At 40.0% G+C, this 26,493-nt stretch overlaps 1 protein-coding gene across 5 annotated transcripts in view; it reads left to right on the top strand.

Moving 5' to 3' along the window:
• Positions 1–26,493, top strand: part of DLG2 (discs large MAGUK scaffold protein 2) — a 2,186,317-nt gene that overhangs the window by 1,063,584 nt on the left and 1,096,240 nt on the right. For 4 of the 5 annotated variants that reach the window (XM_004385499.2, XM_012558150.1, XM_004385501.1 and 1 more), the window contains one exon: positions 17,098–17,259. In XM_004385499.2, the coding sequence (XP_004385556.1) occupies positions 17,098–17,259 (162 nt within the window). The remainder of the gene's footprint in view (positions 1–17,097; positions 17,260–26,493) is intronic. The other variant, XM_023739767.1, reaches the window with a different exon arrangement.

Raw genomic sequence — 26,493 nt, 5'->3', positions numbered from 1 at the left:
TCTGAAAGAAGATTGCATCTTACCAGTGACATCTTAGATTAATTAAATGTGGTAATATTTTAGCTTGTTAGTCTTGTCTACTGGAAAGTGAGCTTGGTGAGAGGTGAGGCTGTGTTTTATCTCTGTAAGTATTATTAGCATCCATTATACTGCCTGGAAAATTGCAAGTGTTCAGTGAAAGGAAGGATGGATGAAAAAATTTGAACTCGATGGATAATTTCATTGTAAGAGCAGTACAAAGAGAGGACACAGAGAGATCAAGTTTGAAGACAGTATAGCGTGGGAAGGAATTAAAGGTAGGGATTACAAGGATGGTGAGGTATGAATCTCAGCTTCTCCACTAATTGTGTGGAAAGTTACTTAATTTCTGTCTGCTTTGATTTTCTCATCTGTAAAGTGAGGGGTATAAAATAGGAACAATTTCATAAGACTATTGTAAAGATTGAAGAAATTAATGCATGTAAAGCATTAATATATATTCACAACAACACTGTAGACACTGATGGGTCGGTTCAGGTTAGTCCTAGCAGGATACTAGGACAGAGTACGAGACAACTTTCCAGGTGATTATCATTGTTATTATTATTATTACTATTTGGGGCTTATATCTTAAGGTTGTGATAAGCATAAAATAACATTCTGTAATTGCACATTCAATTAGTGTGTTGTTCATTTTCATATTCAAACACTTAGTTTAAGTATACAAATGCCTTCCCCCCCAAAAATTTCTTATTTAGGGATTATTTATGCTACTATAACCATGGTATATAAAGCATGGAGTATAAACCATCTTTATTTGAGGAAACATTACTATTTTTATGACAGTGTGTTTGTCAAGTAATCCTCTTTGAGTGGAACTCATTGCTAATGAGGCCAGAATCCAGGCCACACCTTCTGTCTTGACCCTTCACCTGCCCCTTGTTCCAGTACCACTGAGGCCGGCTTATCACCAGGTGCTTTGAGACAAAGGCAGCTGGATGAGAACGGGTGGATGGATCAAGCCCATTTGCACCACCTTCAGAAACAATTCAGAGTGGTTTCCCATTTGAACCACTTGGCATCTTCCCATGAAGAGGACAGCTGTTCATGCCCACTGCTGGGTAGAAGAAGTATATTGAGGAACGAGAGAAGTCAGACAAAGAGCTACATTACCTAAAGCAACTAGAATTTATACTCTAAGAGTCAAAGATTTTTTAAACTGCTATATTCCCAGCAAAGAAGCCCTGGTGGCACAGTGGTTAAAGCATTCAGCTGCTAACTGAAAGGTCTGAGATTTGAACCTACCAGCTGCTCTGAGGGAGAAAGATGTGGCATTCTGCTTCTGTAAAGATTTGTAGCCTTGAAAACCCTATGGGGCAGTTCTTCTCTGTCCTATAGGGTCACTATGAGTTGGAATCTACTCGATGGCAGTGGGTTTTGTTTTTTTGTTTTTTTTTGGTTTTTTTTTTTTTGCTTATTTATTATTTATTTTTTATTCCCAGCACTTAAAATATAGTGGCTACTATATAAGGTGCTTGATCTATATTTTGTTGAATGAACAAATGATGGTGTTTCCTTTTAGGAAAGGATTTTACTGTCTGTGGTATCATAGAGGAGTCCCTGGGTGGAGCAAATGGTTAAGACGTGGCTACTAACCAAAAGGTTGATGGACTGAATTCACCCAGAGGATCCTCAGAAGAAAGTCCTGGCTATCTGTTTCCAAAAGACACAGCCATTGAAAACCCTGTGGAGCACAGTTCTACTCTGAAACACATGGAGTTGCCACGAGTCAGAATCGATCCACAGCAACTGGTTTGGTTTTGGCTTTGGTTTTAGTGTCACATAGGGAAGCCTGCCAACAGGCTGCCCAGAAAAATCCCAGGACCAGGGGCATAGCCAGCCAGAAAGAACCCAGGAGTTGTTCTAGTTTACAGTAGGCAAGTGATCCAATCCGGGGAAGTCAAATGTGGATAAAAGGGTTAAGCAGGTACCAATTCCACAGGCAGGTTTTGAGGTCCGGAAGCTCAAATGGGTCAGAAGAGTAGCTCAAGTAAGCAATGACGGCAAATGTTGCATCTGTGTCTGAGACTGTATTCTCTCTGCCTGTTGTGCAGAAATTGTAATTATAGGCAGAGGAGGCCAGGAACATTGGCCTAAATGGAAGCATCGGCAGAGAGGGTACGATGACCTCACGTACCGAAAAGATGCAGAATCTTAGGAGCAGTGGAGCTAAGACCTTAGTAAGCCAGTCTCCCTCCTTCAGAAGGTCTGTCCTGATTTAAGGTGATGCTGTGATGCTGTGATGCTTGCGATAGCCTGGTAGAAGCCAGCTCCCTATAACTGGAACCAGGCTGAGAGGAGAAAGTGCATGCTCATATATGTGTGCTTGGTAACAATGCTTGACACCAATTCTATGACTCTGATGCAGAAAGAAAAACAGGTTTATATTTCCTAAGCACCTATCAGCAGCCAGGCCCCATGCCAAGACATTTATGCATATTATCTCATCAATTTTCCATAGCAACACTATCATATAAATATTATCAGCCCAATTTTTCAAATGAGGACTCCAAATTTCAGAGAACTTCCACACACACCTGAAGTGACATTGCTGGCTAGTGGCAGGAACAGAATTTAAATCCAGGAAACTGAGGCACAGGGAGTTTGTGTCACTTGGTAAAGCATCCTGCTTAAAGAAACATTCCCTCTTTTCTGGGTACCAGGCACACGGGACAGAACGCACCTTCAGAGTGGATGAGACTCCCTCATTGAAACTGCAGCAGTTGCACAGCTGGCCTAATGAGTCAGTGAATGCCCACAAGATCTCACTGCCCTCAATTGAATCCAGTGGCAATTATCTCCAGAGAATTATTCAGGCAGTATTTGAAGTTGTGCTTCAAATGGACAAACTAATTGTCGAGTTTGTTCCCAAATCATTGCTTTGATTTCTTAGTGCCAAAGCAGTTTGACTTCAAGCTCTGTTCCTCCCCAGGAAATTCATTCCCTGCTCCCTCTCTCCCTCTCCTTCATTTGTCAGCTGGCAACCTCTTCCCTTGCATCCTTCAGCCAGCTCTCAAAATGGGCCTAAGTGAGCTAAAATAAACCTTTTCCAGGGCTAGAGACTTTCTTCTCACCACTAAGCTTACAGCCCACTGGACTTGCTCCATTACAACAAAGCAAATAACTTAATCATATCTTACATGTTTTTTGTTAATTAATTTTATTCTCCAATTAATATACATACTTGTTAAAAATTTAGAAAATATACACAAGCTCAAAAAAAGAAATTATTAATCACCCAAAGATGACCACTGTCAACATATTAATGCCTGTTCTCCCAGACGTCTTCTCCTCCTTGTGTACACTTTGATATATTTTATTGTGCTCATTTGACATTGGTTCCCTTATCTAGATCAGCTGCTGTCCTGGGATTTAGAGTGTCTCAGGTAAGAATACACAGGATGACCTCATTTGTGTGATCTGCTTCCCTAGTTGTTCTAACTCAGAGCTGTCGGGAGATGAGAAGGAGGAAAGCTCACTCAGTTCCCTTCTTGCATGTCTCTCTTTTCTTCTCTCAACCCTTTTGCTCCAGCAACACCCTCCCAGGTGTCTCAGACCCAAAGCTTGAATGATTTTCCTCACTAGATGCAAGCCCAAAAACTAACCCCCTTCATTACCTCTGTTACACAGTGAACCAGTTTTTCATTTACTTCTGAAAAATTTGCAGCATGAAAATAACCAGGTGCCTTATAGAATCCAGATAGGTTTTTGAGTATGTGCTCCTTCCAGGACATGTTAGGTGGGGTGGAGTATATAGGAGGAGTCCAAGGAGCTTACCTATCTACTAGTGTAGTTCAGTTCAGAAAACTTTATTGATGTCAAGAATCTCACATTCCTGTGGGAAAGATAGACATATGAACAGATATTTTCTACATAACATGTATTTTTTTTTTTTTAAAAAAAGGAACACATTCACAGGGTATTCTCTGAGCACAGAAAAAGGACACTTCCCTAAGGCTGTGTGTCCAGGGAAAGCTTCTGAGGAGAGATCAAGTTTGAGCTAATGTTTGAAGGGTGGGCAACCATCAGGGTAAAAAAAAAAAAAAAAAAAAAATTGGAGGTAGAGAAGATATCAAGAGCAAAGGGCAAGGAGGAGGTATGTCTTTCTTGTTTACTATTGGTTCCCTAGCACTTTACTGTGGTGCCTGGCACATAGTAGGTGCTCATTAATTTCTTCTTGAGTGAAAAATTTGGAGGAGAGAGTGGTAGTAGAAGCTGGAATGGTCAGAGCAGGCTGAGTTGAGTGGACGTAGAGTGAGAGAGCCTGGGCAGTTTTCAGGCATTGAAGATGGCACAAAGGGAAGCTGAAAAGCACCTTGTGGGGTCAGGGAGGGCTTTGAGATTGGGACATAGGATCTATATGTCATGGAATAGTAGGAAAAGTTGCAATTATAGGCTTTGAAAGATTTGAAAGCAGGAAAAGGAACCCATTCTCTCCGCCCCCTTCCATTAGCTGTTTTTTATACTTCCAGAATATTTTAAAATCAAATAAAAAATCTAATTTTATAATAAAATCATCATAACTGATATTCATCGAGCATTTGCTAGTTCATAGACACTGTGCTAAGTGCCTTCCATGCCTTGCCTCGCTTGACATTCTCAAAAATTCTGTGAGATAGGTACTGTTCCCGTTTTACAGAAGAGAACATCAAGTTTCAGAAAGTTTAAATAACTTGCCCAAGATCATACAGCTTGTACGTGATAAAACTGGGAATTGATCCAGGTGGTCTCTCCAAAGCCTGCACTCTTAGCCACTACCCTAACACTGAATTTTAGAAAATATTCTAGTCGGATGGCCTAAGGAGAGGAAAGATGATCGACATATTTGTTGCTGTTGTTGTTGTGTGTTGTTGATTTGATTCCAACTCGTAGCAACCCTACAGGACAGAGTAGAACTGCCCCATAGATCTTCCTAAACTGTAATCTTTACAGGAGCAGATCGCCAGGTCTTTTCTCCCTCAGAGTGGATGGTGGGTTCGAACCACCATCGGTTAGTAGCTGAGTGCTTAACGATTGTACCACCAGGACTCCTGAGACATATTTAGAAGCTGCAAATAATGGCTCACATTTTTGTCTTTTTCCATTCAGCTGACAGCATTGTAAGACAGAAGAGCTGACTCTTAGGGACCTTTTTTTTTTTTTAATGCTAAACCAGTAAATTGTAAAGGACTTGAGACTTAAGAAAGGAGAGTATTAACGTTTGTCAAGCACTTACTATGAGCCAGAAATACAGTGTCTCATTCAATCCTCACATTTCTATCAGGTAGATACTCTAATTCTTGGTTTATAATTTGAGTCAACTGAAGTTCAGAGATATCTAGCAACTTGACAAATGTTTCCTAGTTAGCAAGTGACATAGCCAGATGTGAGCCTAAGATTGAACACCAAAATTCAGAGGACTATGTTAGTTTCAAACCTAGCTTTGCCATTTATTTAACATGGGAAACTCTGTTTCTGTTTTCTTATTTGGAAATCAGAGTGACAATACCTTTTTATCCAATTCTTGAGAGAGTTACTTGAGACAAGGTTTCTGAAAGTGCTATGTATATTGTAAAAAAAAAACCTATATGTGACGTTTTATACAAATTCATTTCATAATCCCCCTTTCCAATTATTGTTTTTCCAGATTTTAGGTCTGTGTTCCATTCTGACTTGCTCAGATAGCTTAAGGGCTGTTTAACTATACAATTTTCTCTTCTGGGTGAACCTGGCCTTTCCTAGCTCTGGGCCTATCCTTGAGTTTTAGGGGAGAGAGCTTGCATTTTCCACATTTCCAACATCTTCAATGAACAGATGGAGGGCAGGACTGAATAAGTTCTCTAATGATTATTTAAATCATCAGTTCTTTAAAAAGTATCTTAAGATTCCGTTAAATATTCATGAAAACGTCCTTCACGACAGCTACTCCATTGTAGGTAATTACAGAGGGTTTAAAATATCTGACATTGCTTGGAAGCACACAAAGTTCTGTCAGCTGCAAGCAGACAGCTGATTTGTAATTTAATTAACATCCTGGCTTGTGCTGTTCTTTGTGGCAAAAAGCGGGAAAGTATTTCCTTTCATTTGTGAGTTTTGTTTGAAAGAATTCAAATGGAACACATGGGAGAGCTTTTCATCTCTCACATCAATTCTGTTACGTATATCCTGCACCAAACTCTGAAAAATTCCTCTTTTCAGTGTTCTTTGGGTCAGCTGTATTGCTGATTGTGAATCATTCTTTTTTTTTTAATTTATTATTTAAAGGATGACTTTACTTGGGGAAGATCTGTGTGCAACAGTGAGCTTCATCCCACTTTTATTAGCTTTTTGAGTAAAGGATTTTGGAGGTAGAATTGGATACAAAAACCAAACGAAATCCGTTGCCGTCAAGTTGATTCCAATTCACAGGGACCGTATAGGACAGAACAGAACTGCCCCATAGGGTTTCCAAAGAGCGCCTGGTAGATTCGAACTGCCAACCTTTTGGTTAGCAGCGGAACTGTTAACCACTATGCCACCAGCGTTTCCAGCTATTATAATTTATTCAACAAACATTTATTAAGAATCTATCATGTGTCAGGCACTAGAGGTCATCAGTGAACCCGACAGACATGGTGGCAGATCACGTGGAGATTTTGGTACAATGCAGGAGGCAAACACTAAGTAAGTGTTGTTGTTAAGTGCCATCTGACATCAGCAGTGATATCCCTCACTCAATGTCCTCTTCTAAATCCGGCTTTAATTTCTGGCAGTTCCCTGTCAATGTACTGCTGAAACATTTTTGAATTATCGTCAGCATACTTTTTACTTGTCTGTGATATTAATGATATTGTTTGATAATTTCCACATTCTGCTGGATCACCTTTCTTTGGAATGGGCACAATTATGGATCTCTTCTAGTCGGTTGGCCAGGTAGCTGTCTTCCAAATTTCTTGGCATAGACAAGTGAGCGTTTCCAGCATTGCATCTGTTTGCTGAAAGATCTCACTTGGTATTCCGTCAATTCATGGAGCCTTGTTTTCGCCAATGCCCTCTGTGCAGCTTGGACTTCTTCCTTCAGTACCATTGGTTCTTGATTATATGCTACTTCCTGAAATGGTTGAACGTCGACCAATTCTTTTGGTACAGTGATTCTGTGTATTCTTTCCATCTTCTTTTGATGCTTCCTGCATTGTTCAATTACGAAGCTAGTAATCACAGTAATAAACGTATAATAAAATTGTGATGAGCTTTATGAAAAATAAATGCAAGATACCCTGACAGCTTATAAGGCAGAGAGTGATGTGGTAGGGGGAAGAGATCCCCCTAATATGGAAAGCCAGGAGGTCTCCTTACGGGAAGTAAATGTGAAAAATATGGATGGTCTGCCTTGCTCTTCCTGCTCCCATTTTCCTCCTATCTAACATCCCTTTCCAAGATTTGCAACATACACACAACCATTCTGGAAAAATTAATAAGGATAGTGAACAGAAAGGACTGAAAGGTGAAAGAGAGTCCTGCTCCAGCCAAAATGACAGAGAAGTTTAGTTCAAATAAAAAATACAAATACAAATATTGATGTGATTGTTGCATTAAATATTCCTTTATCTTCTCCTTTTTCTTTCTTTCACCCAAAGTTTTCCTCCAGAGAGGGTGGTAGTGAGTTGGAGAGAGGAGGCATTATGTGTGGAAACAGGCTTAGAATCATCAAAAAGGAGGATGGGTCACAGGTCACAAACAGGCTAAGACATTGAGGAAAAAGGAAGGAGCTGGAAAGAAGAACTGTGTGTGTGTGTGTGTGTGTGTGTCTGTGTGTCTGTGTGTCTGTGTGTCTGTGTGTCTGTGTGTGTGTGTGTGTCTGTGTGTGTAGGATGGCAGCTGGTAATTGAGCTACAGCTGCCTGCATTCGGCATACATCTCTAGTAAATGAAATTCTTAAAAATAAATATCAGTGTTTTAACAACATATTTTCTGCAAAATAAGATGGTAGCTGACAGGACCTGGATGAGAACATTGGAGTGTGGAAGTTACACTTCTACAGTCTTACTTAAGGCTGTCCAGAAGGCTAAGGGTGATTAGACAAAACAAGATGAGCAGCAAAAGGGGCGATGTGAAAACCGTGCATTTCCATGCTATTCATTTTTTTTGAGATTGCTTTCTTCACCCTCCTAGCTTCCTCTGTTTTCTCTGCTCCATTCACCTTTTTCTTAGGGATCATCACTCCTTTTGTATGTTTGTTATCCATTTATTTAATTTTCTTACTGACTTTACATTCCTCATAAAATACGTGCTTCCTTTTGGCCAAAGCACACTTTTAAAACTAAGAAGCTTTCTTCCAGTGGTTGCATTCAAATCAACCAACCCAGGCCTGTTGGACATACACTATGTGGCATTAGTTCTGACCACTCTGTGGGAGACAAAGATGTAGTAAGTCAGGGCTCCCGCCCTCAAAGAACTTAGATTACAGAGGGAGAGAGAAGACTTGACACAGAGAAAGCTATTTGTCAATACAGTTAACAGAAGCAGTGGAACTAACAGGTTTGGAGCATTTTCTAAATGCCAGGCTTTGTGTAAAGAACTGTAATCGATTCTTTAACGTACCTGCTTCATTATATTGCTACAAGGCTTAAATGGGACAATTTCTATCATGGTCTTAGTGAAGGGTCTGGCACATGGATAGTGTACCTAACTAACTGTTAGGTATTATATTAATGTTCAGGAGCACACAAACATATTCTGGCTCTCCCTAACTTTTGGTTTGCTCTCTCCCTCTTTCTCTGTCTTATCTGCACGGTGCCAACTCCTGCTGCAAGGGGGAAGTAGAGTACTTTTTATGCAGCAAAAGAGATACATCTAGATTTTTATTTATGAAAATTTGCAACTCCTCCATCACTTATCATGCACCATGCCAGCTTAGTAACATATTCCAAACTGTACAGGAGAACCTCTCGTGATGGGTCAGACATGTACAGGCTTCTGTGTTTGAATTCTGGGCAATTCGGCGTGGTTCTGATTCACATAGGCATCAACTGAATATACTGGGCAGAATCTAGTCAAACTTCCTCAGTTTTTGTTTTACCCACATGGGAGCTGTGGTCGAAATGAAGTGTGAGTACAATTGCATGCAGGTTTGCTGGAAGGGCTTTTTGATCAGGTGGATCATATTACCGTCCAGAACATTTAAGTTCAGTTGAATTAAATTCACATTTATTGGTCACTTACTCTGTTTCAGGAAGTCAGTTTGGGCACTGGCGATTAATGGATGAAAATGACTCCCTCTCTGCTCTTGGGGCACTCATGGGCTAGTAGAGGAGATAGACACATGAACAGGTTATTGCAATCTAAAGGTATAATTCAGTGAAGAAATGTGTGCAGAACACTATGGGAGCATAAAGGAGGGCTATCCTTTCAATCTGAGCAGTCAGAGAATGCTTCCAAACTGATTATCAAAGACCTGAAAACTTTACCTGATGAGGTGTATGGGGGGAGGGGGCTTCAGATGGAAGAAGGGAATGGGATTCCAGAAGTCAGGGACAAAATGAGCTAAGACGGGGAGACATAAATACTACCACAGTCTTCACTACTTCGAGCACTTCTTCTACCTGCACTCTATTAGATCTGTGAGAAGAAATATAACCTATTTATAAAGATTTTTTCATTCTGGAGTCCAGTGAAATTGGCCAGGTTGAGGAGAGAAACAGAGGCACAGATTCCAAAGAAGAGGACTACCTCAAACTGCCTTCCTTTTTTAGGTAATACAGACCCCTTCAAAAGTATCCAGCATGCCATTGTTCACAATAGCAAAACAATGGAAACAACGTAGGTGCCCATCAACAGATGAATGGATAAACAAACTATGGTACATACACACAATGGAGTACTATGCAACGAGAAAGAACAATAATGAATCAGTGAACCATCGCATAACATGGATGAAACTGGAGGACATTATGCTGAGTGAAATAAGTCAATCACAAAAGGACAAATATTGTATGAGACCTCTATTGTAAAAACCAATGAAAAAGTTCACACGCAAAATGTAACAATTCTTGTTGGTTACCAGGGATGGGAGGGGTGGGGGGGAAATATTAAATAGGCAATAGACAAGTGGTATCTTGGGTGAAGGGTGAGACAGTACACAATACAGGGGAAACTAACACAACCTGTACAAGGAAAGGTCATGGAGGCCCCATGGACAGATCCAAACTCCCCGAGGGACTGACTTGCTGGACGGAGGGCTCTGGGGACCATGGTCTCGGGGAACATCTAGCTCAATTGGCATGACACTACTTATAAAGATAATGCTCTACATTCTACCTTGGTGAGTAGTGTCTGGGGTCTTAAAAGCCTGTGAGCGGCCATCTAAGATACTCCACTGGTCTCATCTCTTCGGGAGCAAGGGAGAATGAAGAGAACAGGATACAACGAAAAGATTAGTCCAAAGGACTAATTGTCCACAGCTACCAAGACCTTCACCGGACTGAGTCCAGTACAGCTAGATGGTGCCCGGCTACCACCGCTGACTGCTCTGACCAGGATCACAACAGAGGGTTCTGGACAGAGCTGGAGAAGGATGTAGAGCATAATTCTAACTCACAAAAAAAAAAGAAAAAAAAAGACCAGATTTACTGGCCTAAAGGAGACTAGAGAAACCCCGAGAGTATGGCCCCCAGACACCCTTTTAGCTCAGTGGTAAAGTTACCTTCGAGGTTCACTGATCAGCCTGCGAGTGGACAGCCCAGTAAAACCATGAGAGTAACGAGGTACAGGAGTCCAGTGACAACGCCCAGAAGGCAGAGGGGAGTAGGAAGCTGATGATATTGTTGATGTGTTGTGAGATTGTTAACCATTGTCATAGGGCAACATTTGTAGTAACTGTTAAATGGGAGACTATTTTGTCCTGTAAGCCTTCATCTTAAGTGAGAATAACAGCACAATTAGAAGAGCGTAGTCAATGTCACTTAAATGTGTATGTAAAAAAAAATTTTTTGAAATGGCATATCTTTGGCTATGTGTATTTTCACAAAAAAAAAAAAAAAGTTGAGAATTTAGAGGGTTAAAATGTTGTGGGGTTGTTAACCAATGTCATCAAACAGCATGTGTGTTACTGTTACATGAGAAACTATCTGTTCTGTAAGTCTTCACCTGAAGTACAATAAAATATTAAAAAAAAAAAAAAAAAAGTATCCAGCATGCCATTGGTACCTAACAAACTCTAGAATGAGAGATGACTCAGATATACCCAGAACTTAAGCGCTGATTCTTAAATAACAAACTGACTTCTGCGGAGTTGTTTACTCTCCCTTGTTAGATGACTCTCAAAGATTTCCTAAGAACTTTATTTCCTGAAGATAAAGATATGGGTCAGTTGGCCTCTTAAGATCTTTGCATCATAACCAGCTTAGAATATTTAAGTGCTCTAGCTCTAGAGTGGGGCTTCTCACCGCTTCGGTCTGGTTCAACCCCCGGCTGAGCATTTGCGTTTTCCACCCCAGATATACTGAATCAGATTCTTATAGATAAGAATCCTGGGGATCTTGTTAAAATGTAGTTAGATGTATACATAAAAATCACCTGGGGATTTTGTTAAACTGTAGATTCTGGGGTGGAAATGCAAATTCTCAGCATGGGGTAGAACAGGACCGAAGCAATGAGAAGCCCTGCTCTAGAACCAGACTAACCTCAGTTTGAATCCTGATTTTCCACTCACCAGCCGTGTAAGCTTGGAAAAATTAAGTACCCAAGCCTTAGAAAAAGATAATAATAGCATCTATTTCGCAGAGATGATTTAACAGGGTGGCTGTTATTATTATTTAATATTGGCATTGGCATTACGATTAGTATTTGTATTAATATAAGCATTAGTATTAGCATTGGCATAAATGTTAATATTAGTCTTAGACGATTCAATAAATCACTTTTAGTTTAGCCAAAGGGAATCAAGATTTGAAGGCAAACAGATTCTTCTGTGCCATATCAAAGTGATTCCTTTGGAGGCTGGAATTTGATTTAAATATAGGGCATTTCACCAGTTCTTGTCATCTCTTGCTTACTCATAGGCAGAACGTTAAAAGAAAAAAAAAGAAGGAAAATATCTGGCTATCACCAGGCAGAATATTGTTTATAGACCTTGGATGGCTCCCTGTTGTTTACAAAGGCCAGCAGTCTGACTTCCAGCCTCACCTCCTGCCACACTTTACCTCACCTTCCAAGATACATGTAAATCTTATGTACGGTTCCTTAGAGGCAGACCTAAGATAGGGACTGGTATGTGTGTGATTTATGGAGGAAAGTTTCCAGGAGAAACTCATTAAGAGAATGAGGGACATACCAAGGATCTCTGCAAGAATGTAGGTCTAGGCGCAGTCTATCCCTTCATGAAAGCTGATCCCGTGAGGGTGCTTTGGAGTGTAATTTGCACCATAAGATTTGTCTCACCTTGTGGTGTTGGAGTTGGAGGGTGCTGGTATAACTCACAGGCACATCCAAGTGAGGAGACTTCAGTCACCCAAAGGCAACAGTGAAAATGTGAGCCTTAAACAGGTTAAAGGTATTTCCAAGGATTTAGGTGGGTGGAACAACAGTATCTCCTACAACCCACATAAAGATCTCACTATTCCCTTACAGGAGCCCTGGTGGCACCGTAGTTAAGAGCTTGGCTGTTAACCAAAATGTTGGCAGTTTGAATCCACCAGCCACTCCTTGGAAAACCTATAGGGCAGTTCTACTCTGTCCTATAGGGTCGCTATGAGTCAGAATCCACTCCACGGCAATGGGTTTGTTTGTTTTTTGGTTCCCTCACAGCTTCATTCTCTCTTATCACTTATCTCCTCTAAACTCATTGTCGCTTTTGCTTAGAACATCCCTTACCTCTTTCTACATCATTCTACATCCTGTTTCAAACTGGGGAGCCTCAGACAGAGCTGGTGCTGATCCATTTCTACTCCTTCAGAACTCAGTTTATACCTACAGGCATTTTTACATTGCATGGTAACTTAACTGTGCACATTAACTCACTTGTTAATTTATGGTCTTCTAAAGGACACAAACTTGTTCTTATTGAGTTTGTATTCTGAGCATATATTATTGAAGTGAATGGGCCAGGAGAGAGAAATATAATACTTAAGAGTCTGATGTCCTTTAAGATTATGCCAAGCAATGATGTGGTTGCCTTTTTTGTTGTTGTTCTTCTAACCTATGTTCATAATATTTTTCAATACAAGAGATTGCATCCAGTAGCCAAAATAGCTTTGTGACTTAAGCAACTGATCTCCATTTCATGCATTTATTCACTTGTCAGTCATAACTTTATTCAACAAATACATATTGAGCATAGCACTTGGCTAAGGGGTAGAGATCTGAGGATGAAGAAGACCAACATGGTCTTAGTCCTCACAAATCTTACAGTTCAATGGAACAACAACAACAAACAAACAAATACACAGCCAATTATGATGTAGCATGATAAGTTGTGACCGGGGGAGTATAAAGGAGACCTGGTGGTTCAGTGGTTAAAGTACTCAGCTGCTAACCAGAAGGTCAGTGTTTGGAACCCACCAGCTGCTCTGCAGGAGAAAGCTGTGGCAGTCTGCTTCTGTAAAGATTTATAGCCTTTGAAACCTTATGGAATAGTTCTGCTCTGTCCTATAGGGTCACTGTGAGTCAGAATTGACTTGATGGCAGCAGTTTTTGGTTTAGGAGGAATACAGGGAACTATGGAAATACCCACAAAAACTCAGACTTGCAGTTCAGGAAAGCTTCCTAAAAGAGGTAATGTCTTGTTGAGAGCTGAAGGATAGGTGAGAGTTAAAATGAATAATGAGCAATTTTTATCAATGAAATATTAGTTGAGCATCAAGATTAGTTTTACAGTCTTATTTAAGGTTTTATCAGTCTTTAAAATGAGTCTTAATTTTATGAAAAGAATTAATATGAAATAAGTTATTTGTGCCATTACATCAGTGCAACTAAGCTTATTTGTGTCCTAATAGTTATTTATCTAAATAATTCAATGAGATCTATATTTTTAGGGATGAAATTTTTCTTTAAAGCCAGCTCAGTCCTACTGTAGGAAGATTCCTTCTCACTTCACAAAAAAAAAAAAAAAAAAAAAAAAAAAAATTCCTTCTGATGCCCTTAGGTCTTTATGTTTCAGAATATAATCATTCCAAGACTGTCGTAAGTGACATGAGCCTAGCTTTATATATGTTAATTTAAAAAAGTAAAAACTGTTTATATTCATACCACAATTACTTACTAGGCATCTCCTGAGTGTCACACTCTGTGCTGGATGCTAGGGCTTGCAAGATAAAGATGACGCAGCCCCTGCCCTCAAGAAGCTCAGTCCATAAATAGAAATTACAATACAGTGTGAGTACAATGATGAAGCTATGCACATTCGAGCTCTGAGAGACAAATTGAAGTCAGGCTTGTAAGCAGGTTTAAGACAAGGCTTTCTTAAGAAGATGCACTCTATGCTGGGACAAGTAAGAATTAGATGAAATGGGGAACTAGAGAGGAAAAGCATTCCAAGCACAAGGGATAGCCCATGGAAAGGCCCCAAGGAGATAAACCAATGCATGAGGAAGCACAAAACAGTTTATGTTTCTGGAATATAACCTCAGAGGTGAGAGTGGTGAGGAAAAAAAGAGTTCAGGAGCAATGGGGATTCAGCTCATGTGGTGGTTTTAGGGGTTGGCTTATGGTAGGGTAAGGAGGCTTGAACGCTGGGGAGCTAGTGGTAGGTTTTCGTCATTGTGTGTTTTAGAAAGCTCCCTGGTGCATTGTTGAAGAAGGATGGCGACAGGCCCAGAGACTGCTGCTGTGGCCCAGCTGACAGTTGATAAGAACCTGAACCTGACAGTAGCTGGGGGGCTGGGGAAGGAGTATGAAAATGAAGGGATAGACTCATGAATTATTTAGAATATGAATAAGACACACTCAGTGATTTATTAAATTAAAATTTATTAAATTGAAATTAAAGGATATCAAAGAGAGGATGGAGTCTGACTGACTCCTACTTTTCTGGCCCGGGTAACTAAGTAGATGGAAGCACCTCTGTGAGAACTGAAGAGGCGGAGCAGATGTGGAGAGAAGATGGGCAGAAAGCCAAATAAACTAAAATGGCATATGTATGATATTATTCTACTCCCAATGACCACATAACTGTTCAAGAATAAATGTTAAAATTGATCTGTGTTTCTGAGGCAGATTACCTTCCCAAATTAGTCATAGGGTTGGAAAGGTAGAAGTATGGTATTTGTAGTTCGAAGAAATGTCCTAGCCTCATTTTGCCCTGTGTTCTCAGTAATTTTTTTTTTTACCAAGTCGCCGATTCAGTTATCAGACTTGGGCTTCATCTCCTTATGGGGATAGTAGGGAACTGATGATTTAATACAAAAAGGATTTGGATTCAAATTATCTGGAATCCAAATCTCTGATGCCCACTAGTTGGGTGACCGTAGACAGGTCCTCTAACTTCTCTGAGTTTTAGTTTTCTCATAGGTAAGATGGAGTATCATAGACAAAATTGATTACAATGAAAGAGGTATATGAAAGGGCTTTGTAAACTGAAATCATGATGTCAAATTGTTGTAAGTTTTATTTACGCTTTGGACATTTTAGAAAGCCTCCCTGAAAATAAAATCACTGATAATCAGCTTCTGAGTAAGAGCAGACAACAGAGTGAATTACCTACTCTAGGGTGGTACTTTTTGAGTCAGACTTAAGAGCTGATGTCCAGGAAATTGTATTTTTTATCTCAAAATTTAGTGAAAAACATAGACATGGTTTTGTAAGAAGACATGCTTTGAGTAACCTGATGTGATAAAATAATTGTTGGTGATAATGATGTTAAGGCACAGGGAAGAAGCTAGGTATCACAGTTAAGCCTAAAATGATGTTATGATAGTGTTTGGACCACTATCCCTAATACCTTGTACCATACACAGAGATCAAGGGCCAAGGAAGGAAAACTAACACTTTATTAGCTGTATTGAAGGTGAGGTATAGAATGTTACCGTTTTTCCTTCCCAAGTAGGCCAAAAGCCTTGAAACAATGGGAATCTAATGATTAGAAGCAGAGAGACCCAGGCGAAAGCTGAAGACAGAGATTGCCCTCATGCCCAGGGCCAAGCTGGCCACACACTATTCCTTGCCCTGACCATTTTCTCTTTCTGCCAGCTTCTTTAAGTTTATTTGGAAAACTCAAAAGATGGCCTTTGTCAGAGAATGTTATTAATGTTACAGGCATATAAAAGAAAAATATTGAAGAAAAGAGGAAAAGAGAGGAGGAATATTACCTCTTCCCTCTCCTCTGAATATAGACAGACTCTTTTATCTTGACTTTTTTAAGTTCTTTTAGAGCTCCATCCCTAGAAATTGTCATCTTTTGTCCCAGAATGCAACTAATCTGAATCAATACTCTTCCTTCGGGAGGGTGAAGTAAAGGAAGAAAAGATTGTCTTCCTTTTGAGGCCAATACAAATAATGTAAGTGCAAAAATTTTTCCTCATTTCCAAAGGAACTTAAACTTTTCACAAATTTCAACACAAAATTAAGTTTTACAACTGATATATGGGTAACCCATTGCTGTCAAGTCAATTCCAACTCATAGCAACGCTGTAGGACAGAGTAGAACTTCCCTTTAGAGTTTCCAAGGAGTGCCTGGTGGATATATGGGTAGTGATTTTTTATCAGAATTCACTTTTCTTGCTCAGTGCTTTTTTCTTCATCCATTTCCTGGAATGTTACCCTAATTTTTAGCACATATTTAGCTATTCTGGTCATTTGGAAGATTACTTCCTCACTTATTTAGCTAAATTGTCTTGGTCTTATTTGTTATCATCCTTCCATAGCTGAAACAGCGATAGTACATTGTCAGGCAGAAGCAAGTCACCAGCATTGGTTGATATTGATGATGGGATCAGTTTTGCTTATACTTGACCTGGTTTATGGTGATCTCAAAAAAGTCTGCAGCAATGCCTGTTTGATGAAATCAACAATAGGTTCAAACTGTGTCCTGTAAGTGAAGTTAGAATGTGAATCTCAGAACTGATGCTTTTTCTCTCTTTCTTTCTTCTTTCTTTTCTTTTTTCCTAGAAGTATCGATATCAAGATGAGGACGCTCCACATGATCATTCCTTACCTCGACTAACCCATGAAGTAAGAGGGCCTGAACTCGTGCATGTATCGGAAAAGAACCTTTCTCAAATAGAAAATGTCCACGGATATGTCTTACAATCTCACATTTCTCCTCTGAAGGTCAGTTGAATTGCTATTCAGGCTTTATAGCTGGCAACAGTGGTTGGTCTGCATTGCTAAGGGAGATGTTTGCTGACATGATTAAATGAGGTTCTTTTAAAACACCACAGTGGACCCCGGTTGCCAAAGGATCTTTCTGTGGTTTAGAGGCTAGCCTGACATTACTGAGGCAGGGCCATTTTTATTGCAGTTGTTTAAATGTCTGGAAAATCCATTTAGTTTCTTAGGATGAGCTAAGGAAATAGGCAAGTGTGAACAATTGAAAGGGAAAAATAAGCTAACCACATATTTTAAAAACCCGAAAGTACATCAAGGCTTTGTTCATCTCTATTTCTGGTTCCAGATAAAACAAAGAAAGTAAATATAATAGGTTAACACCTAGTGATTGCCATATCATCTGAACTAAAAAGGAAAATGTGTGAGTTGACTCATCAATGCCTTTATTTTATCCTGGAAATGGTGTACTAGATTTCTTTCTGTTTGGTGTCATTCTTTTCCCAACGCTTTCTACCTTCTTCCTATAATTTAAAACAATTTCTTGATAACAGGCATTTTGACAAGAAGGGACAATTAAATGAGAACAAGGATTTTCTGTCCTCCTTGATTGCAAATGACTCTGCCTTCTTTGCTGGTGCTATGGGATTCGAGGCTTTGGATAAAAATCTTATTGATTAACGTTAAAAAACAAAGTTGATTAAAGTTAGAAAAGGAAAAATGGAACTTGAGTCAATGTTTTTTGATTAGTGTAATAGAAGCAAATCAAAAAAAAAAACCTACCAAATAACCCCTTAATTATTGCTAAAATTTTTTTCTTGTTTTTTATTAGCTAGACCATTAATTTCATTAGTACTTCCATATAGTTATACCACAATAAACAATATAGCCAGAAAGAACACCTCGATACACTCTGGGATACCATACCTGCCAAAATATCAAAGAAAAGTTAAATTATGCTTAGTATAGTTCCAAAATTTCATATATTTTTAATATCCTGGCTTCCTTAAAAGGTATTAACAAATATAATAGTCATGGTTACCACCAATCAATAAAATATTGGACTGTCAAATACCAGTCCCTAAACTATGTAAATATTATACCTCAGGTATTCATTGTGCTATTCATTCCAGAGTTTCTTTGGAAATAATTACATGACTGGTGGAAAAGGGTATGTTTAACCTGGAGGAAAAAAAAAAAAAAAAGATAAGATTGGGGGACAAGGATTATCTTGTTATACCTTAAGGGGTGCCATGTGCAAAACATGACATTGGTGTCATCCAGAGGGCAGAAGCAGAGCCACTGTGCATAACTGGTAGGAATATATATTCAGAATCGTTATAAGACCACAGCTACTGACATTTAGAGCTATCCCAAAAAAGGTGTAGACTAATTTGTAAAGCTGGATATCTCTGTTCATAGAAATCCTCCAGGCCTGAATCACCCATTAGTACCCATTGCCGTCGAGTCGATTCCGACTCATAGTGACCCTATAGGACAGAGTAGAACTGCCTCATAGGGCTTTAAAGGAGTGCCTGGTGGATTCGAACTGCCGACTTTTTTTCATTAGCAGGCATAGCTCTTAACCACTATGCCACCAGGATTTCCAAACCCATTAACTGCGTTGTGGAAAGGACTCCTTCTCTGGCAGGAGGTTAAAAAAAGTCTCACGGGAGCAAGGGAGAATGAAGAGAACAGGATACAAGGAAAAGATTAGTCCGAAGGACTAATGGTCCACAGCTACCAAGGCCTTCACCGGACTGAGTCCAGTACAGCTAAATGGTGCCCGGCTACCACCACTGACTGCTCTGACCAGGATCACAACAGAGGGTTCTGGACAGAGCTGGAGAAGGATGTAGAACATAATTCTAACTCACAAAAAAAAAGATCAGATTTACTGGCCTAAAGGAGACTGGAGAAACCCCGAGAGTATGGCCCCCAGACACCCTTTTAGCTCAGTGGTGAAGTTATCTCCGAGGTTCACTGTTCAGCCTGGGGGTGGACAGCCCTGTAAAACCAAATGGGACTAATGAGGTACAGGAGTCCAGTGACGAGGGCCAGAAGGCAGAAGGGGACAAGGAAGCTGGTGATAGGGAACCCAAGCTTGAGTAAGGACATTGTTGATGTGTTGTGAGATTGTTAACCATTGTCATAGGGCAACATGTGTAGTAACTGTTAAATGAGAAACTATTTTGTTCTGTAAGCCTTCATCTTAAGTGAGAATAGCAGCACAATTGGAAGAGCGTAGTCAATGTCACTGAACTGTGCATGTAGAAATTTTTGAAATGGTGTATCTTTGGCTATGTGTGTTTTCACCAAAAAAGAAGGTTGAGAAGTTAGAGGGTTGACATGTTGTGGGCTTGTTAACCAATGTCATAAAACAATATGTGTACTACTGTTTCATGAGAAACTATTTGTTCTGTAAGCCTTCACCTGAAGTACAATTAAAAAAAAAAAAGTCTAAGGCCCCATCTAACTCTAGGAATCAATGGTTCTACTTTGCGATCAGATGAAAACCTTTCTCCTTTAGGGATCCTTTCATCCTTGCAAATAAATATTCATTCTTAGTCTGTGTACTGACCACTATAAATTGAGAAAGGGCAGAGCTAGGAGACTGGATTGAATTGAGAGTATTTAAATTTCCACTTTATTCTTTCTGACTCATTGAAAGAATCCTATAAGAATCTCCATGGGACCTCCCTTCCTTTTCTTCCTCCCAACTTGTCTTTCTCTACTTCCCAACTCTTCCTCTTTAATCCACTCTAGAGCATAACTCCAAAGGGGCTCCAGGCTGACTAGGATGATAAAGGCTAGTCTAAAGCTAGCCTGGAGCCCTGGTGGTGAAGTGGTTAAGAGCTCAGGCTGCTAACCAAAAGGTCAGCAGTTCAAATCTACCAGGTGCTCCTTAGAAACCCTATGGGGCAGTCCTATAGGGTTGCTATGAGTCTGAATCAGTTGGACAGCACACATCAACAAAGCTAGCCTGGTTACAGAAAATAATATTAACAAAACAATAAAAACACAATAGGATCTTCATTTTGTTTATTGAGACTACAGCATATACACAATAATACAATCATCTGTATATCTACAGTTTGGGTGATTATACCATCATTTATTATGCTACACAATGCCCCATTTGGAAAATTTCTACCAGAGTTGGGAGAAAATTTTACTTTTTCTGAAGATCAGATCTCAGGTATATAAAGGTATCTTTCCTATTTCCCGTTTTTTCTTTGCCTTCTAGAAATCTCAGAAATAGGTGTCTTCAATGTCAGTGGCTTTCTTTAGCTTAGGTTTTCTGCTATATTTATCTCCCTTCTAACCTATTTCTTAATCTGTTCTTTTAAACACTTTTAATAGTTTTTATGGTTTTACTGTAGTGTTTTACTTTTATCGAGGGCAGTTCAAATCAGTTTTAAAATAGCCACCTATGAATAATAAACACATGATATAAAATACCAAGGCTGGGATAGGGTCTCCTACCATTTTTGAAACTACCAGTTCAGTGGTGTAGCCCCCCACAGTACTGCGAAGAAGAGAAAAAGCTGAGTTTATTAAGGACTTCTGAGCCCAGGTCATGAGATAGTTATTTTGGGACCAGGGCTTTTCCCTTATGACCTTCTTGAGGTGTTGTTTTTGCTAAACAAGATATGCTTTTAGATTGTCTTAATGAAGAGACTCCATGTACCTTCCCCTATTAGCAGTAGTAATAGGGCTAAATTTGTACATTTTTTTCCAAGGAGGGGGGAGCCCGGTGGTGTAGCATTTGCCAACTTTGTGGTGTAAATACTCCCATCATGGTGGAATTCAGGCCACTAACCTGAAGCTACTGAATATATTTTGAAAGGGAGGCATATGAGGCTGTCACAAGCCAGTAACAACCTACACTATCAGTTTAAGCTCATGTATTTTCACAGCAGCAGGACATATTTCCTAATCAAGTTGTTAAGAGTTATATTATCACAGTTCAAGTGTTTGGAAAAACTTGCTGTAATTAAAATTTAATGTGTTATATTCCAGGGCTTCGAATTTGTTCTTCCTGGTCCAGTCATGGCCAGGGAAGAAAAACTGGAACAGACCCAAATTTTTAAAATTTGAATGAACCAGAACATTAACTGGAATGGGAAAAATTACAGATCAAACCCCTACTAGAAACTTAATCTCCCTCTTAGAAAACAAGGGCAGCATACACGTTGCATAGCAACCAAACTTCTTGCATGTCCGAGTTGAACAGAGTCGGAAACAGGGGTGCCCCAATCAAAGATGGTGGCTGGCCGACCAGCTGCTTTGAATGTGTGTTGCTCTCTACAGTCCTGCTGATAATCCAATTTCACACATCGGGTTCCTAAAAAAGTCTCACTATGCCTCTTCCAAGTCTTCCGTTCCACGGTTTCAGCTTGAAATTTTTCCTGTTCTGGTTATCATTCCGGATCACCCAAATTGTAAAAATTTGGGTCTGTTCTGGTTTTGCTTCATTGGCATGACCTAACTGGTTTGAACCAGTTTGAAGCTCTGTTATATTCTCACAAAAGATGCTCATTAGAGTCAGGAAAATGCTAAGGAATTAAATCTAGATTAGACTTGTCATATTTTCCTGTGTCCTAATCTCAGGTTGTTGTCTGATGTTGTTGGTTTTCTATCTGAAGGACTCCCTTTAATATTTCTTGTAAGTTTGGTCTGGTTTTTAAAATTCCCTTAATTTCTGTTTATATGGAAATGTCTTAATTTTGCCATCATATTTGAGAGAAAATTTTGCTGGATATATAATTCTTGATTGGCAATTTTTTTCCTTCAATGTTTTATGTATGTCATCCCATTGCCTTCTTGCCTGCATGGTTTCTGCCGAGTAATCAGAGCTTAGTCTTATTGGTTCCCCTTGGTAGGTGACTTTTCGTTTTTCCCCCCAGCTGCTCTCCGGATTCTTTCTTTGTCTTTGGTTTTGGCAAGTTTGTTATGATATGTCTTGGTGACTTTCTTTTGGCGTCTATCCTGTATGGAGTTCGTTGAGCTTCTTGGATGGATATCTTCTCATCTTTCGTGATATTAGAGAAGTTTTCTGCCAGCAAATCATTGACAATTCTATGTGTCTTCCATTGCCTCCTCCTGTTCTGGAACTCTGATCACACACAAATTTTTCCTCTTGATAATGTCCCATATAATTCTTAGGTTTTCTTCATTCTTTTTTCTGATTTTTCCTCAAATTCTTGTCAAGGGATTTGTCTTCAGATTCACTGATTCTGTCTTCCATTCTTTCAATTCTGCTTCTATATCCTTCTATTGAGTTGTCTATTTCTGAAATTTTATTGTTACTCTTTTGGATTTCTACTTGTTTTTCTATAGCTTCTAATTGTCTATTTTTTTTTTTTTTGTCATTTTGTTCTTGTGTTGTTTTCCTGAATTCTTCTATTTCTTTGTGTTTTCCTTGATCTCTTTCAGAGTCCTGTATATTAGTCTTTTGTATTCCTTACCAGGTAGTTTCATTACCATTTCTTCTTCCAGAAGGTTTTCTGGTTCTTTATTTTGATCACTTGCTGGAGCCATCTTGTCCTGCTTGTTTATGTTACTTTATATTGTCTATTGTTTCCAAGACATCAAGAAGTTATTATATTTATTTTGTTTGTTGAATCCTGAATGTTTATTTTGTTTTGATATATCCTAGTAGGCTGGGCATGTGTGCTACTCTGGTCACTAATCTGGCTGTATTGAAGCTCTCACCTTCTGTCTCTGGGCAGGTGGGGCAGCAACTGGGTGTGTGAGCGCAAATCTCTGTTTGCTCGTCTTGTGGGCCTGCTGAGGATATAGCTGGCATTTCTGGTGAGGATAATGTATCTGTCCAGCTGGTCACCTGGCTGTGGATGAAGGGGACATTCTCCCTGGTCACTGGGTTGGGTGTTTTGTGTGTGCTCTGCCTACTGCTGGGTGGTTGGGGCGAGAGTGCCTGAGTCATCAGTTAGCAGGTGGTGGTGAGGAAACTTTCACTGATGATCCTGGTTGGAGGGTGTGCCCCTGTCCGCTAGAGCATGTTATGGGGGAGGTTATGCAGCCAGTCCTTAGATCCCCAGTGCAGGTGGCCAGAGGGAGTGGGAGTTACCACCAGCCCTCAAGCCCTCAGCATGGGTGGCTGGATAGAGTGGGAGGTACCATCAGCCCTCAAGTCCCCAGCGTAGGTGGCCAGAGGGAGTAGGAGGCACCACCAGCCCTCAGGCCCCCTGTGCGGGTGGCTGGGGGGAGTGGGAGTCACCATCAGCCCTCAGGTCCCCAGCGCAGGGGGCCAGAGGGAGTAGGAGGCACCACCAGCCCTCAGGCCCCCAGCATGGGTGGGTGGATAAAGTGAGAGGCACCACTGGCCCTAAGGCCCCTGATGCAGGTGGCTGGAGGGAATAGGAGGCACTGTTGGCCCACTGGCCCTCAGATCCCTGGCACAGGTGGCTGGAGGGAGTAAAAGGCTCTGTACGTCTGTGGGCCTCTAGCACAAGTGGCTGAGTGAAGGGGTAGGTGCTTACAATCCATGTGCTCCAGTCTTATGGGCCAGGGCGATGGTGGGTGCCACTTGATTGAGATCACGTGCAAAGGGGGGTGATGGGCAAGGGGGGAGCTTACAGGCCTGCAGACCTCTAGCATGGGAGGCTGGGGTGGCTACGGTGGTTGAGATGCGTACACTTAACTTTTGCAGGGAGGGAGGCATTCCAGCCTGGCTCTGGATGTGAATGCAGGGTCGCTCCTGCTTTGCTGCACCAGGTGATGGGAGTTTCAGCTGGGAACACTGTTTGCTTTGTCTCAGTATGGCTCCACTGTGCAGGTTCAGCTAACAGGGCACGGGCAATCTGTAATTCTCTGTGTCCACTGTATGTGTACTCTCTCTCCTTCCACTTGGCACTCAGTCCAATCTTCAGCCTTGTCTTTGATGCTCAGGGTTCCAAAGTTGTCATTTGTATCTGACTCACTTGTTTTCTTGGGTCATTGTTGTTAAGAGGGACGTTATGAAGCATCTGACTACTCTGCCATCTTGGACTGCCTCCCTAGACTTGTCATATTTTCAACCTCTTTGCCTTTTTTGATCTCTCTGGGGCTTGTGGGTCAGGCACTAAAAGGGGGAAGAGTGGAGAAGCAAAACACAAAAGCAGACAATGTTCCCTGCATCCTACATAAGAGAGAATGTGGCTCTCTAGTATTAATTTGTAATTTACATAGGGCATGCCTAAACAGAATATGAGATTGCTGGATAACAGTTTAAATGTCACATGGAACAAGCTCTGAATCATCAGCTGAGTAATCTTACTGTTGCAGCTTTGGCAGTCACTTCTTCCACCATCCTGTATCACTTGAAGCCCCAGTTCTAAGATTCACCTGCCTTTGGAGCACAAGCACTGCCTGGGTGATAGATTGTTTTGCTTAGCCTGTTTTCATTAGCGCTCCTTGGCCAGTGTGAAGTATAGGGTTGGAAGGGGAAATGCAATTTAGTGGTGAATTCAAGGGAATTTGTTTTCCTTGCCTTAAGATGGGGATGCTTTCTCTTCAGATGCTACCTAGAATCTTCCACAAAAGAAACTGGCCTATAACAAAGCATGCAAATTTTTCTTTCAGTTTAGGTCAGTGAAATAAATTTTAATTGAGTGCATACTATGTGTATCATAATAGATGATGGAGAAACAAAGAGCAGTAAAACATGATTTTCAATATCTATATACTCTCCTAGGGAACCTGAGTTGTAATTATTTGTTACTTATTCTTACTCTGCAACAGGAATTCAAATTCCTCAAGCTTAGCTAGTGTGGGACCCCCAGGCACCTAGCAGAGTACCCTATACAGAGTATTTGACAAGGAAGGAAGGGCTTATATTTAGAATACCTGGGTTTGAATCCTGACCCTTTCATGTTAAACTCTTAGAAAGTACCCAGCATGTAGTAAGCACTCATCAACTGTTGTTTTTTATCTTATTATTACTAGTCAACCACTATGCTAAATAACTTAAAATCACCTATTTGATTTATCCCATTTTACTTCTATGATATTATTAACCCTATTTTAAGATAAACATACTGAGACACAAAGAGGTTAAACGGCTTGCCTCAGCCACAAAACCAGTAAATAGAAATGTCAGGACTTCTAACCACGGTCTCTCTGGCTATAAAATCCATATTCTTCATCACTGCTGTGCTATATCCCCTTTCTCTATACAGTAGTGATATTTTAGATTTGAATTTTCATTTTTTGGTTCTATGTGTGTAAAAGTTGAGGTCATGTTTCTTATGGCTCTTATTTTTAAAAACAAGCAGATGTAAGTATAAGGGACTGTGTCAGAAGTTTTTTTTGTTTGTTTGTTAATCAGAACCATGAAGAGTGGTGATAGGTGGGAACATTGTGAGGAAATAGATGGGAAGGAAGAAAAACAGGTTCTCTTTGTCTTTAAAATATTTCTGTCTACCCGGTAGTATACTCCCAAGGGATTGTGTTTCTTCCCCATGGTGAAAGCTAGTATTTGGGAGTTAGTTTCTTTTTGAAAAATCCTTTCGAACGTAGGAATTTATTTTTTAGCAAGAGGGACACACTTTGCTCTTGAGCAGTTGAGGAATTCTCCTCATTGAGATATGCTCTTCAGACTAGGTCCGTGTGTCATCAAAGATCCTAGGCAAGTCCAGCCCACCACACCTTCATGCTTCTCTTTTCCAGGTCTTAGCAATATCTATTTCTTTCATTTTTAATTTGGTTATTCATTATTTTAATATGTACATTCTATACCTGCTTAATTTCAAGGATCTCATTATTTTCATAAATAAGCAGTGCAGAAGCCACACATTTAACAAGCAAGCAAGCAACTGTTTCCACTCTTGTTTCATGTTAACAAGACATTTTTTAGATCAGAATTCAACTAGTTGTTAAAATTTTACTTTTGTTCATAACCAATAGTTTTATTTTAATAAATTTACTATCAATATTACCCTGGTTATATTAAAGTACCCTTGTTATATTAAAGGTCAGAGGCTATGTTCGTGTGGTTTATTATTATATCCCCAGGCCTTCCACAAATATTTGTTGAATTAATTACTTTTAAGTGGAATTATGGGTACTGTTATGAAAAATTGAATTTTGGGAACTTGGTGAAGTATTAAAGGAAACAAAAAAACGAGACACAGACTTCTTGTTTATCCCTTTTGTTTTCCTCTTCTTTTCCCTCTTTTCTCTTACCTAATCATCATTAATACAGAATATCACCAATTCTAAGACTCAGATTTTATC

The sequence above is a fragment of the Trichechus manatus genome, unplaced genomic scaffold, assembly GCF_000243295.1.
Source record: "Trichechus manatus latirostris isolate Lorelei unplaced genomic scaffold, TriManLat1.0 scaffold00140, whole genome shotgun sequence".
NCBI classification, from domain to species: Eukaryota; Metazoa; Chordata; class Mammalia; order Sirenia; family Trichechidae; genus Trichechus; species Trichechus manatus.
The sequence above is the reverse complement of the archived record's forward strand: the minus strand, read 5'-3'. Positions and strand labels throughout refer to the sequence as shown.